Source organism: Nannospalax galili, unplaced genomic scaffold (genome assembly GCF_000622305.1).
Source record: "Nannospalax galili isolate Female #2095 unplaced genomic scaffold, S.galili_v1.0 scaffold25, whole genome shotgun sequence".
NCBI lineage: Eukaryota > Metazoa > Chordata > Mammalia > Rodentia > Spalacidae > Nannospalax > Nannospalax galili.
The window spans coordinates 687800-703800 of NW_008355642.1; the positions used below are offsets into that span (position 1 = coordinate 687800).

Here is a 16001-nt window from a genome sequence, read left to right on the forward strand (position 1 = left end):
GCCACCATTGAGAATCACTGGTCATGGACCTGCAATCCTGTTTAGACTTGATAACAGTATGTTCAGATTACAGCACATAAACTATAAAACCCACTGCATCTCCTAGAAAGAGGTCCTTTTGCATAGATACTGAATATTTAAGTACTAAGGACAATGAACTTAGTTTTGCAAAGAAGCTCATCTGGAGTGTGTTACTGAATATGTTAAAGCTGTAGTGAAAAGCTTCCTCTAATCATGTAGTTATTAAAAATTTTAAAAATATGATTAAAAATAGTAATTCTACAAAGCATAAAAATTTGCTCCTTAATAATTAGTAGATGTGAAAAACATTACCATTGAACTCTACCTGATGACTTTATATCCATGCTCAGATGCCAAGGAGCTCAAAAAGTAACTGACTGTGACTAGTAATAGTCTGATATATAGAGATTAGAAACACATGTGTAAACATCTTAATGTCAATTGCATTAAAAATGAATTTTTCTGTATAAAATTCTATATTTTAATAATGAAATGGAGATCTTTTCTAAAGGTCAAAACCTCATTTAATTCTACATCTTATAAGGTTTATAGTGAGTACAATATTGTATAACTGTAATAATTCAACTGTAAACCTTAAAATGTACAGCTTTGAAAGAAATGCATCCAAGCACAGAAAATTGTTATTGAATAAGTCAATGCTGATGTAATGAAATGCTTTTTCTAAGTATGTGGTTACTAAAGAAATAATTTAAAAAATAAAAATAAATAAACAAATCAAAAACAAACAAACAAACAAACAACAAAAAAAGAAGCTCAGTCCTTCCCAAGAACTTTCTTTTCCCCATCTCTCCTTTGTAATTTTCAGTTCTTTCACTGACAGCAGCAAATGCAGGTGGTGGCTCTTAGTACTTCTATGTCACAATAATATCTTTCCCAAGAAGTGGTAGAAGTCATTGAACTGGCTCAAATTACAGCAAATGTTAAATGAAGCTCAAAGTGTTTTGGTTTCTTAGTGAATAGTGATTGAAGCCTCTAGTCTTAAACAATTCAGTTTTCTTCACTTATAAGAATAAAGCAAAAATCAGTTGACACACGTTATATTTATTACCTCCTGAAACTCTTACTTTGGTGGTCTACAACTCCCCCAAATCACTCTTTTTTTAACCATTTTTTCCTGCTCTGTAGTCAAACATGCCTCAAATAATGTGCAACTGTTTTGTCCCTCTCCTCAAGTCTTTTCAGCTCTTTCTTGGTCTGTATATGTATGCTATTCAGTCTTTTGCCTGCTTTTCCTTTTAGCACTTTTCATAAAATTGACATCATCTAATCCTATCCCTTTATAAGCACATACATATGTTTGCTCCCCAAGTCCTTAGCATCTCTCTTCAATCCATGCATAACATTCAAGAAAAGCAGGTGCCTTTTCCCCAATGCATTTATGAATCAAAAATGACCTTAACCATCTTTGTAAGGCTTGAACAGTGAGAGTGAAAAAGTACACCAAAGCAGATGAAAGCACTTCTATTTGAAGGAAAATCAGGAGTAACCAAGAGCCAGATTCAAAATCTCTCTAGCACTCTGAAGAACACGCATGATCTCTTGAGAACTTGCAGAGTCTCACTGTGCCTTCTGTTGGAGGCTAGGACTGAGAATGGGGTGTATTCATCCATAGCATAACACCTGACTCCTTTCCTGGTTGAGTATTATTGATCTGATTCTCCTTCATCAGCAATAACACCACCAACAATAGTAGTAGTAGTAGTAGTAGTAGTAGTAGTAGTAGTAGTAGTAGTTCATCTGGTTGTACTTTAACTACTATTGTAGGATCCATGAAAAAATATATAAAGAACAAAATTATGTCATGTGTAGGAAAACAGATAGAAGTCAGGATGATAGTAATCAAAATAAGACAGAACCAGAAAGACAAACATCACATTTCTCCCATGTATGAAATCTAAATTGTATAAACACATATGGACACAAACATACACACACACACACACAGAAACGACACGGAAGTAGAAGGAAACATCTTAAGGAAAAGGAAGGGGATTAATAGTGGGAGGACAAGGAAGAGCAATAGGGATCAATATTGTCAAAGTACATGCTACACACGAATCAAACTGACTTTATGAAACCCATCACTTTGCACAATGAACATACACTAACAAGGCACATATATTAAGATAAAATTAAGATACACCAACATGTTAAATGTAGCTCTCTCCAGTGGTAGGATTACTGTTGGCTTGACTTTTAAAATGTATTTTCCAACTTTCAGCTTTTTCTGCAATAAACACGGCTGACTTTATCATTTAAAAAACCCTCAAAAATACTACTTAAAAATATATTTATGGGGCTGGAGAGATGGCTCAGCAGTTAAGAACAGTGACTGTTCTTGCAGAAGATCCAGGTTCAAATCCCAGCACCCACATGGCAGCTAACAACTGTCTGTAATTCCAGTTCCAGGAGATCCGACAGCCTCTTCCGTCCTCCGCAGGCATTGCACGACAGGGGTGCACTTACCTACATGCATGCAATACACACATACACGTAAAATAAAGATAATAAAAAAAACACATTTACGAAGCTGTGGTGTCCAATCCTCATCTATTTCCCTTTGTTTTCCCGGGATTAAACTTGCTTTTCATCAAGCATTGCCTTTTGAGGGACTCAAAAACCTCAGACTATTCTTTTTTCAATTATTGTTTTCATCTTAAAATTTCAGTTACATTTTGAGCTAAACTGCCCTTTGTGTACAGTCCTGGGAGCCTAATCACTATGTATATGGCTGTTTCTATCGGAAAATGCTCTCTGGGTTCCAAATAATTAAGTTAAAAATGAACGTTTGGAATACATCCTGTGTGTAAGTTGGGGACTGTCTTCATGAAAAAGAAAATTGCTACCCACTGCCTTGCTAAGGAGACACAAAGACACTTGTAGCCACCACAACAATGGCAGTAAAAAGGGTTTTACCAGCAAAGCCAAGTCTTAGATTAAGAAGACTGGGGAAAATAAATCTAGGCATGAGTAATTATATGTTGGTTTTAAATGAGTGACTGAAATTTCAAAGAAAATGAGCTGACTACTAGACATTGGACTAGAGACTTTGCATATAGCTGGTTGCCTCTAAGGTAAGCAAGAAAACATAGAACCACCATGGAGTTCTTCCTCACATGCAGCAACCTCCCCACTTACTATAATTATTTTACCAATGCAACATTTAGAGATGGTTTTTCATAGCCATCCTCTTCTCTCTTCTCTCTGTGTTACTATTGTACTAATTAGTTTTTCTTCTTCAGCCATTTTATTCTTAGGTCTATCCCCCTTAACAATTTTACCTCATTTCATCTTGTCACTCATTTATCTACTTTAAAGTTTTTGGTAGCCTCCTATGGTCCACAGATAATGATTTTCAAATAATGTTGCCCACAAATTCATCGTTAAAAGCAGTTAAGAGGGAAAGGAGGATAGAGATATTAGAAATGTTAGGACCTTATCTGCACACATATGCTTCAATCAAAAAAGTTTTGCTTTCTCCCTATGTATCATTGCAGAAAACATTTCATTAGATCCAGAGGCTCACTATAGTGGCTTGAAAACCATGGGTTCACAAAACACAGTAAAGATTGGCTTGGCATATAGCATGGCTTCATCTCTGCCTACTTTTCCAGATTTCCTCTCTACTTTTCTCAGCCTAGGGACTGTCTCTTTCCACCCACACCCTGTTTTGCTGCCCTGCTTATTGCAGAAAAAGCTGAAAGTTGGAAAACATACACTACCAAAACTCACATGCTGTCTTTTCTTTAGTCTTCAGCATCTCTCCCAAGTAAATATAGTTCAACCAACGTGGGTTTCTACAGACTGCTCTCAGTTTAGTACTCAAACTCTTTGTCCTTCAGTGTAAGCAAGCAAGGATAGTTGTTGACCTTGCAGTTACCTCTGCCCTCTTTTAAGCTTTCATAGCCCTTAGTTCATATATTTATTTTCACATTATATTCGGGATACTTGATAATAGATCTGTCATTTCTCCTGGACTGTGACCATGCAGAAAGTAGGAAACATGTCATGATCCTCTCCAAAAAGTTTTTAGTCTTTTGCTCAAAAGAGATATTAAAAGAATGTTCTATTCCATGATAAGAGTCAAAGACTATTAATTTAATTGCTTTGCAAATATAATAGATTGATATCAACAGTATTAACATTTAGAACATAAAATATTTTATGAAATTATAAGAAGATAAGCAAAGGATAAAAATTACAATTTCAGAGTTCATAAAGCCTGATATGTAATAAATTTTGACTATTAAGTACTCACTAAGGAAGAACCAAAGCTCTATGTGTAGTGTATATAAAGAAAGAGATGCCATCAAAGGGATGGACAGCTGGACAAGGCTTGCCACAACATGTCCACAGATAAGCCAAGAATTAAAGGAGAGAGTAAGTGCTCCATGGAACTTGATAAAAACAGGTTCAAGAAACTAAAGTTTCCAAAATGTTCTCTTCTTTAGCTCATACTAAACAGAGAAGACCCTGCTAAAATAATAGATCACTAAGCAAGGTGTGTTTTCTACCTAAGATGAGACAATATCGGCCCCATGAGTTATAGACCATATTTATAGTATGAACAATACAATTGGTAAAAATAAAATGGTGGTTTTCTTCAGGCTGATAAACACATTACCTAAAACTTTCCAATATTGTAGAATTTTGCATAAAGTTTTCACTAACCGTGGTGTGCAACTAAATTTATCTAAGTAATAGGAGAAAACCAATATATCCAGATGGAGGAATAATTGAATTTACCTTATTGGCAATTTCCTCAGTTAAGGAAGATCAAAGTTCTCATCATGGAAGTTACCACATTTCTCCAAAGAAGTCTCAAAACAATCCATATGTAACCAATAAATTCTCATTAAGGCAGTGTTACAACAGAACTAACCATTTAATTAAAAGGTTTTAGCTTGTGGCTTCAGTTCATTGTAAGAGTTTATAATGTGTTAGCTCAACTATCAGAGGCCTTGGTATCAATATAAAGACACAGTTTACAAAAAAGGATAGGGTATGCTTGAGAAATCCTGTAAGATGAATATTTTGGACTCCAAAACCCATTTTCCCATGGAAATCATGTTATACATGGTGAGAGGACTCCCAGCTTACTCCACAAAAAAGTTTATTGACTATACAATATAACAACAATAAAAGCAAGGGAGTTATTCATCTATATGTCAACATTTACATACATATGTTCATAGCAAGTATGAATACATAAAATTGATTGAGTGATTACTATCAGCTCATATTTAGCTCATATAATCACATACACAACTTCCTAAAGTAGACTATTATAATTTGACTGGTAAAGAACACATCCTCTCAGAAGTTGAGAATAATAACTTGCCCAGTGCCATACTTAGAATTTAGAAATAAACATTTGAATTCAGGCAGTATGATTTCAGAGTCCATGCTCTTAAGTGCTGCATGGCTCAGGCTCCTTTTCCCAGTCTCTGGACAGAGGTACACAAGGATTGTCACAGAATGAAGCATACTAATGCAGGAAGCCTTGGCAGGCTTGATTCTGTGTGAAGGAAATGGGCGCTTCTGAGAGCAATCATTCTTCACCAGTCTGTAAATGGAGAACAAAGGACATGTACCTACACAGCTGGAAGTAGGAGATTTGTAGTATATTAGTGAGTGTGTGTGTCTGCGCACTGGCTCATGCACATGATGAATACTTATATGTACAGTCTGCATTTTGGCTGTTGCCTGCAACCTCCGGATTCCTTTCTCATTTTAGAATTTTCCACTCAGGGAGTGTTTTATGAGCAAGATTAGACAATGAGCAAGTTGACACATTATGATTTAGTTTACTCATGACCTGAAATTTAAAAGGTTAAAGGTCAGACCATATTTCTGCTTCTGGTGTGTTCATAGATTCATGAAAGGCTATGATATTCCTGTTTTTTCTGAGAAGGGAACTGGAACCCAATCAAAAAAATAAATTACTAGATCACAACAAATATTATATGCTATTCTTTGATTCAACTTCATACTCCAGTATGACAGAAATGTGATCGAACTTCCCTCTATATTGTCTTAAACACAAATTCTCACCCATTTCCAAATTATGGGGGTGTTGCTTTGTTGCTTAATCCTTAAAAGCCATTTAAAATCAACTTAGGGATCTATCCTCTTAGGCTTTAATAATAAAAGGTACTACTGACTGATTAGGTGCTAGACTGGTTTTGGAATATTGTTTTTCAAGCAGAAAGCATTAACTAATGCCATAAAACAAATACCAGATGCCTCTGACAAGTCATGTGTTCATTCTAATCTTGTTACAAAATGTGTAACAGTCAAATTATACTCATGAAGGAACCCAGGGTGACCCTAGACGTACGCAAGGTTTAGAACTACAGAGGACTTGAAAGTGGGAGTTAGCAGGTAGATTTAAAAAAAAAAAACAGGAAAGGTGTGTACTTCTAGAAAGTATCTTCTAGACAGGACAAGGAAGCTCCACCTACGATATGTTTGTCAAAACAAGACATGCATAATGACACCAGTGAACATGACAACATGGCTGGAGGAAATTTTACAAGGCCACACCACTAAATGAACACTATAAGAAATCAATGGCTGCTGAGGAAGGGAGAATCAGATTTATCCAGGGACAAGCTCCCTGATAAATTATCTAATCCCAAGTGGTCAGCCCTAAGTACATATACACAGAATCACCACTAAATGGACTCAGTAGATTATAAATATATATTTATGTATGTTTGTATATGTAAGAATAATGATCAAACAAGAGGTCACAAAATTGAGAGGAAGTAGGAGGGCATGGGAGGTGTTGGAAGGGGGAGGAGAGGTAGAAGCTGTAAACACAGAACTCATATATGAAATTCTCAAAAAAAAATTTAAAGAAGATAGGAAAAGAGAATGCTCCAGGAAGTCAAGGAGAGGAGGGAAGCTGTGAGAAGGAAGAAAATAATGCAAGAAGAAAGTAATAGTGCAGAAGAAAATAATGCAGAAGAAAGCAATGCAAGGACAGGAGCCAAAGGACAATGGAAGGGATGGGGGTTGGTAGAATGAAGAGAAAGAGAAAATATTTGAGGTCAAAGGGCCCTGTATTCTGGGCTTCCTTCTGCTACTGCTCCATTTCTCTTGTCCTAAAATGATAAGGAGATGGGGATGCAAAGAATTTTAAAAATTAAAATGAAATTTAAAATGAGAAAAAGCTAATACTCAAAAATGGCTCTATTTAGTATATCATCTTCCACACCTCTCTTTTTTTTTTTTAATCAGCTCACACCTAATTTCTGGCTCAAGATATATTTGCCTCTATATACATGATATATTTGTCAGCCTGTCATTTCAGAACATCACCGTACAAGCTCTATCACTATAGCGCTCTTCACAAGTTTGTCTGCAAGGCTATTATCAGTGTGAGGTTACCAGGTCCCTCACGCAGCTTGTTCCACATCATGGTTATATGTCTGCTTGGTAAAACAAGGGGGATCTTTCCATTCTACAGGACAGAGATTCGGTCTGAAGGTGATCAGAATGGAATGTCTGAGCTGAATTCTGAAGCTCACTCCTCTGAAAGCTCACTTACAGGCAACAAACACTATAGCCCTTCCAGCACGGTAGGTCAGGGAAAACTATAGTTACTTGTAACCAAGCACATAAAATCAAAGTAACAGACTCATAAATATGTGCCTCTTAAAAAACTAAATTCTGTTTGATAGTTCAACACAGAAACAAATTAAAGAGGAAAGATTCTAGTGGAAACAAGAGCCTTACCAGTTGACCTCCTTCTTGGTCCCTCAATAGCCCAAGGAACTCCATGCAATTTGTGGATCACACTGGGAGGCAATAGCTTAGTCAAATTTTAATCATTTGAATCAATAAGGAAACAGAAGCCCAGCAAGCTACACACGGTCATAGAGTTCTTGACTGATAGAGGTTTTGGAATAGAATTCACTCTTCAACTCACATAACAAATAAATGTGCTGGAGACACTAGAAAGTTCTTTTCCTAGACTTGCCACACTCATCAGCAACTCCTAGATGAAGACTGATAATGAATGGTGCCATCTGAGAAGGTAATTCTTTCTTCCCATCGTGAAAAGAAAGAAAAGAAAGTGAAAAGCTACAGCAAAAAGATCAGCTTAATTTTTGGAATAAGGTTTAAACTTTGGCTTTTCCTGGTACAGAACTAAGATTGTCTTAATGAAAACAACTGGGTCTGTTGAGAGGCTTAGGTAAGAAATTTCTGAATATTCTTTTATCAGAGTGCAAAGGGTTTTCTAAAGGGATGTTGTGACCAAGATAGGAAGATCACAAATCAAGGTGACAACAAAGGTCAAAAATGATACTCCTTTTCAAGAAAATCCAAATTTTCTTGATGAATTCTTTTCTCATTGGAAAGAACACATATCTCAAAAGCTGTAAGATAAAACACCACACAAATGGACATTTCATTGGGAAAATGTATGACCAGAATCTAAGATTAGTCTCTTTACAATGATCCTTGATTTCGAGGGACTTAATTCTGTAGCCAATGGTATGGTACTTATTAGAGTAATGAGTGCATGCATCCCTGCGTTGTAGCCAAACCATCCTATCCTGTAAATACTCTGAGGAATGATAAGAAAATCACAGGATAAGGGAATCTCAATCTGAGCCAATAATGATTCCTTGCTCACCACATTTTAAACTTTCCCTTCTCTTTGCCTGGTTGGTTTCTTGGAGTTTAGTTTGCTATGGAATCAATTTCTCCCTTGGCTGTCTTCTGGGTCATAATTCACCAGTTTGAACTGTCTGCTTCTGTACACTCTTAATGAAACTTGCAGCTTTCCTATGGCTACGTCCCATTTTCCTATGCTGAATTCTTGACAACCAATGATTCTTAAGAGCTTTCTATCTTTTGACAGGCAATATATTTTCTGATTAAAAAGAAACCCTGTTACTGTTCCATGATTATTTTAGTTGTAGTTATCCCAACTTTCTCCTCCTTTTAGGCATAGGTTAGCCCTCAAAGGATGAGGAGTGTCAACAACCCATTAATAAAACTTGCTGTCTACAGAGGCTTATGGAAAAAGAAGGGACTGCTCCCAGCTTTCTCTGAAATACATTCAAAACAATATTGACTGAGTGCTAGAAAAGTATGCTTGCTTCTCTGGTACTCAGGAAGTTTATGTCTGATTTTAATTCCAAATGAGCACGCGCCATCAAACCCAGACATTCCAATCGACAACACAGGTTCCAGTGGTTGGAGGGAACAGGATGCAGTTTGACCCTTAGCTGCTGTTTTTCAGTAGCTAGAGCTTCTCTTATACTGCTTAACTTACTTCTTGAGACATACAAGTTCCTTGGAATTTCCATTGTCATAGATAGAACAAAAAGTAAGATAACTGACATTTGTGTAGTACTTTACACATCAGGAAAGAAGGAAGGTAGGAAGCCTCTTAATGTACACAACAGGTCTTAATTTAGGCTGCTGCACTTCCTTCTCCTCGAACGCATATGTAACTCACTGTCAATAACAATTAGTCAGTCTGATGGCTTCACTGTAGTTCAATATATGCTATGTACTGAACTGCTAGCTAGCTCCTTTTAAAGATGAACTCCATTTCCAGGAGAGGCAACATAAGAACCAAAAATGGCATATCATGTAAATATATGTTTAATTAAAGTTGTTCCTTTTTGATTGTGTGATGCCTGGTTTTAATTGTCGAGTTGCCTCAATCTAGAATCATTTGGGAAGAAGTTTCAATGAGGGATTGTCTAGATTCCGTTGATGAATGTACATGTCTGTGGGGAGTTTTCTTCATAACACTGAGATGGGAAGACCTGCCCACTGTGGGTGGCATGTTTCTCTAGGCAGAGAATTATGGATTATTGGAGAGTGAAGAAAATGAGCTGGACATTTGCATGCATGCATGATTTCTCTGCTCTTGACTGCAGATATTATGTGACTGGTGGCTTCACGTTTCTGCTGCTTTGACTCCCCCACAGTGATGGGCTATAACTTAGAATTGTGAACCACATAAATCCTTTCTCCCTTGAGTTGCTTTTGTTATGTTATTTTATCACAGCAACAGAAAGGAAAATAAGACAGGTTATTACTGGACTTGTAAGTCTGAAAATGATACACAACAGAACAAGATTTCACCTAGGCTTTTATATAGTTACTTATGATTTCTTAAATGAAATGGCCAAGTGTGGGGGGATAATAGTGTGGTCTTTTATGGGTGAACACAGTATGGATAGTGCTTAATACAGAGTTTGCCATACAGCTTTACATCTGACCTGGTCATCATTACCACTTTTCCCTGGGGGTTTGAATCTAGTATCATTAATTCTTAAATTCTACATGTAAATCCAACGTGAAAACAAGGAGGAAAACCATTAGTGTAGAGTCTGTGGTTCATGTTCTATACCACACACTGTTTTTAGCAATGATACCAATAACTGCCTTCCAGTGGCTCAGTGTTTAATAGCGCCTCAGGGATGCTTAAAGTAAGGACATAAAGCAAACAATAAAACATAGTTGGAAAGTTACACATAAAATAAGATTACAAAATGTTTATTATAAGCATTAAGTGACTATCACTGAAACATTTTGTAAGAACCAAAATCCATCAGAGCTTGCTAAGAACTGCCCTATTCTGTGTGAGTGTAAACTCAATTTTTTAAAAGGTACTCTTTTTATGCTAATAGAGAACTTCATATCATCAGTACAGTTAATAACTCTCAGATCATTAAAAGACATTTTATGAGCAAATTAGGTCAGTTATTAGAGTACCTTGCAATAAAAATTCCAATCATTTGGAATTACTAGGGGGAAGAAGTAGTGAATTCTTTGTATCAAATTTATACCAATAATCAATATTTATAGACTGCTCAGTTGACAAAGGCAAAACAAAGATACAAACCACAGTGAAATGTAAACAACTTTAAAATGCACATTTTGAGACTTCACCTTGAACCTGCCCTGTTTAATGTTATATATTTATGTTAATTATAGTGAACTTTACGGAATCCTCCATTTGGGGGGTAGTGGTGGAATAAAAGTTATTAGGAGAATGGTGAATCTAATCTCCCTTATTGAGTGAGTTTTACAAAACCCTCTAAAGTATCTTTTCTCTCTTTCCTTCCTTTTCCTATGTGAATTTCAACATACATTTTTCTACAATGCACTAGACCATGGGGCTAGGTGATTTACACACATTATCCACTTAGTGTTCATGTCAAATCAGCAAGATGGATATTATCCGTATTTTATAGACAGGAAACAGGTTTTGAAGGTTTTTAGTGAATTGCAAAATGTCATGAAGCTTTTAAATTACACAGTTGGAGCATGCTCAGATCTGCCTTGTTCCCAAGTGCATGCCATACTTCACTCTACAATTCTGTCTTCCTTTTATTTATTTCACCTCCTTCCTTCCACTTTCTTCTATCCAAAAGCCGTAAATGGTGAATGGGTCATAGCATTGGGCAGATTTTAAAGAATGGATCCAGCTCTTCCACCCCTCTCCTAAAGCTTTGCAGGATTCTCTAGTTCCCAGCACAGTCTCTCATCACCAGGATCTAAGAAAATGTAGGCTCCTTACAGCCTCATGCTGTATCTTTGCTTCCAATCTCCAGATGGCTTCAATGAATATGCTTTTCAAATCCCAAATAAGACCACTTGGCCCAAGATACTGTGTTTCCTCTACGAGAACTTGAGGACAACATACTTACACTCAAAACTTTTAAAGTATTTCTGGTGTCTAGAGAAAGAGCCTCAGAACTAGGCTGCCTCAATATGGACTTCTTGATTAAATAGTTGGAGGCTGATCACAGAATGATAACAATACACAAAGTTAGAGAAAGTAATTATCAGTGGAATTAAACAGGGTGGTCTTTCTGACAAGTCTTTTTGTCATAGTCTTAATGTAGGCTTCCTGAACTGTGTGGTTTATTAATCTGAAAGTAATTGTTTTGATACAAGGCTAAGGAGTCTAAGAGACAAGCTGTTAATTATGAGTTCTGATCTCAGGCTAGTAGATGCCTATGGAGATTAAAACTTGTTTCCCTTTTTCTAGCAATTAGCAGCCTAGCTAAAGAGAGGTCAGTTATAATTGGGGAAAGTAATAAATGTATTACTTACACGAGTCGCCATTCATAACCACTTATTTAATCCTTAAATTATGTAGGTTGTAAATTACTCATTAGAAGGCAGAAAGCAAAATAGTTGTAATCCATTTAGTGCTTCCAAAGTCTGAAGACTTACAGGAGGAAATCCATGAAAACAAGAGCCTGATATGTACTTTCACTGCTGTTTCTTAATAGGCAAAAAGTGGTTACAATAAGGAAAAGCCCACATAATTATCCATATGTGCTGGCCCATAGGTCAGGGGTGGACTTGATTAAATGCATAGAGAGCTGACCCACAATGGTGGGCCCCTTCTTTCTACTTAGCCCTGCCCTGCAGGCAGCTAATCAATGCACACACCTCGCTTCTGGATTGTTCCCTGAGACAAGAGTAACAGCCCGTAATATTCATTTAGGCATTCAGTCATATCTGTTGTTTTCTAATCAGTGCAGGGATTAGGACAAAGGGCCAAGTACCAGAGTGGACTTAGAAGGAGGAGGAATTAGAGGAGGCTGGCCCTGTGTTTATGGCAATGTGCTACCAACAATCTCACGCCCTTTATGTATGTGGAGAGGGAACAGTTCCCAACCACAAAATTTTCAACTGCAGAAACAACTAGACATTTCACAGATTTCATTATATGTATAGAAAACCACGCATATTTGACCTGAATATAGATTTTGTAAATGTAATGAGAACACACTTAACTGTTTACTAAGGAAAATGATTTGTTTTTGTTTTTTGTATATGAAGGATAAATGTCAGTATTAGATGTTTACTGGTAATGAGACAGTCATTTGGCGCTGGTTCTGTGTATGAGTTTTGAGAGTAGTTTAGAATCTGTGCCTATTTCCTTTTACCAACAATCTCATGCCCTTTATGTATATGAAACATAGATTCTGCTTCACTGTGAAGATGTAGACAACAGAACAGCTCCTGGCTCACCTTTCCATGAAATAAACATTTCTTTGGTATTTTCTGTTTTTTTCAACCAGACTAAAGCCAATGGGGTTAGGCTAGAAAATGGAGGAGTTTTATCCTTTGCAGATGTAACTGGACTACTTGCAGAGCAAATCTGTGATTTGGTAGTAGCAAACTGACTTACCTAACTCAAACTATTTTCATTCATTTTTTTGTGATATTTTCTGATTTAGTTTGTGATTTCATCAGGCCGGCACTCTATCTCTCTTCCTTTCAATGTTTACCAAGCTACTGCTGCTCAATGCATCATTATTGATAAAGAAAAAAATTTCAATTTTTTTTTTTAACAAAAAAAGCATAGTTTGGGGCTAGAGAGATGGCTCCGCGGTTAAGAGCACTGACTGCTCTTGCACAGGACTCAGGTTCAATTCCCAGCGCCTCTACGGCAGTGAACAACTGTTGGTAACTCCATTTCCAGGGAATCCGATGCCTTCTTCTGATCTCCGCGGGCATTACATGACATGAGTGCATGTACACACATGCAGGCAATACATTCATACACATAAAATAAAAATAATAAAAAAATATTTTTTAAACAGCACAGCTGTTCTGGTAATATATTGGCTAACTCTGTTAAAGTAATTATGAAACAAGTGTTACCTAGGTAGGTCATTTAAGCTTGGTACATAATAAAATGCCCTTTCCTTCCCACATCTTTCCTTTCATGTATTTCTACACTTCTGTGGTAGAAACTACTTCCTAAAGAATTTATAAGGCCATCATTACAAGAAGTACTGAGAACAAACCACTTTAGAAAATTGTTGAGATACCTTATGAAACGGTTTAAAAAGTTGAAAATAATTTAAAAATTATAGCTTGGTCTTTCTGTGGTACTTCCAAGAATGTGCCAGTTCTGGTCAACTTTGTGGAATCTCAAAATCATAAGTGGTCTTTCCCCATTTGGGGGTAAGAGGTACCTACACTTTCCTCTGACTTACCCTGAGTGGATTTTCATTAAGGTAAGGTGGTTCACCTTCTACCATTTCAATTGCCATGATTCCCAGAGACCAGATATCAACTTTTGGACCATAAGCTTTTCGAGTCACCACCTCAGGTGCCATCCAGTAGGGAGTTCCCACCATGGTGCTTCGTTTACTTTGCTCAGGAGTGATCTGGGCACAGAAGCCAAAATCAGCTGTAAGGAAGAAAGTCAATTAAAATTAGCCCAAAGTATTTGCTTCCTGCAATAGGTGACATTCTCATACGGATGAACTTTCCTTTAATGTTAAGCTGCATTCCCACAGTTGTCTAGCTCATATCCTTCTGTTACGTGATCTCTCAGCTGATCCTTATTTTAAAGGGATCTGAAAAAATGGACTATTGTGATGTCATTTTTAATACACATCAGTGTAGTCCCCCCCCCAATATTTTCTCCTATATTTACAGACTCTTTTCATTTTTGCAGTTAGTAATTTGCTATCCACCCATTCTGAATGCCACTAGAAATTCTGAAATATTAATTCCAAGACATATGGTCACAGTATATAAAAACGGGTTATCAGAGAAATTCTTCCATTAAAATAGAGCTCAAATTGCTTTCAGATAAATCAATCTCAGTAGCCATCTTATCTTCTCAAGACAGGCAGTAGTACATCAGAAATTCTCTGACATTTTCTTAAATAAGGTCTAAATCAAAATACCTACTCAATTTAACAGAACCATCCATCCCAAGGAGAATATTGTCACTCTTTATGTCTCTATGGATCACCTGGTTTGAGTGCAAGAAATCCAAAGCTTGGAGGCACTATAAAATCAGAGAAAAAAGTTCTAATTATATCACAAATAATTTTTTGATTTTACATCTCATTTATAGACACATTTTAGGAAAGGTTGTGATTTGACATTTTAAGTGAATTAGATTACTGAATGCTTTAACACCATTTTCAAACCACATTTACATCAGTGATCCTACCTAACCTTATATATTTATTTGATGGCTCCCATATTAGACTAAGCCACAAAGATGGATAATGCAGTTAAAGCACACTAGTCATTAATACAGGCCAACAGACCAATTAAAATAATCTGCTTTGGCCTAGTAATATAGAAGATATGGATTCAGCTTGGTTTTATATAGATGTTGTATAGTGGTAAAGTTTGATTCAGTAAGTCTAGAGTGGGAAATAGGAATGTGCATTTCAAACAAGTTCCTTAGGTTATTTCTGATGGACAGTCAACTTTGGGAATGGCTCCAAGCTATAGGTACTTGTTTGGAAATGTCTGTCTTATAATACTAAAAATTAGAAAGCATAGGCTCAGGGAAAATATTGTTCTAAGTGAATATAAATATGGTTTATGGCATGAAGGAAAAACATGGTTTTTGTTATGTATGCATGTTTAGGGCGCAGGGAAAAGTGAAAAATCAAAGAACTTTAAGAGAACCATTTAAAGTAGTAATTTATTTTATGTGTATGAGTGTATTGTGCAATGCCCTTGGAGGTCAGAAGGAGTCAGATCCCCTGGAACTGGAGTTACAGATGGTTGTTAGCCAGCATGTGGGGGCTGGGAACTGAAACCAGGTCCTGTGAAAGCATAGCCTGTACTCTTAACCTCTGATCCATGTCTCCAGTCTCACAAGAACAATTTAAATCCAAAAATTAGCTAACATCACTTAGTTTTGTTGTCCTATCATTGGTTTTCAAGTTTCTACTTCAGTTTTTAGAAAACTTCACCACAATAAGTTAGATAGATAAAAATGTTCAATATGAGAGTCTTTTGAAGAGTATATGTTTAAAGAAATATTGATCAAAATAATAGAATAAAACATCCTTAAATTAGCTAGGAACTAGAGGCACTAACTGCTATCCCTCTTCTAAATGACAGACCCTGATCCACTGGATGAATGTAAAGAATACTCACAGGGTACTGTGGAAACAATTGCTTTCTATGCCGAAGGA

The 16001-nt window shown here is 36.5% G+C and overlaps 1 protein-coding gene across 5 annotated transcripts in view; it reads right to left on the minus strand.

Moving 5' to 3' along the window:
- Positions 1-16001, minus strand: part of Pak3 (p21 (RAC1) activated kinase 3) — a 290822-nt gene that overhangs the window by 12319 nt on the left and 262502 nt on the right. For 4 of the 5 annotated variants that reach the window (XM_008852948.3, XM_029556026.1, XM_008852949.2 and 1 more), the window contains 2 exons: positions 14749-14848; positions 14043-14239 (listed from right to left, as the gene is read on the minus strand). In XM_008852948.3, coding sequence (XP_008851170.1) covers positions 14043-14239; positions 14749-14848 — 297 coding nt within the window. The remainder of the gene's footprint in view (positions 1-14042; positions 14240-14748; positions 14849-16001) is intronic. The other variant, XM_029556029.1, reaches the window with a different exon arrangement.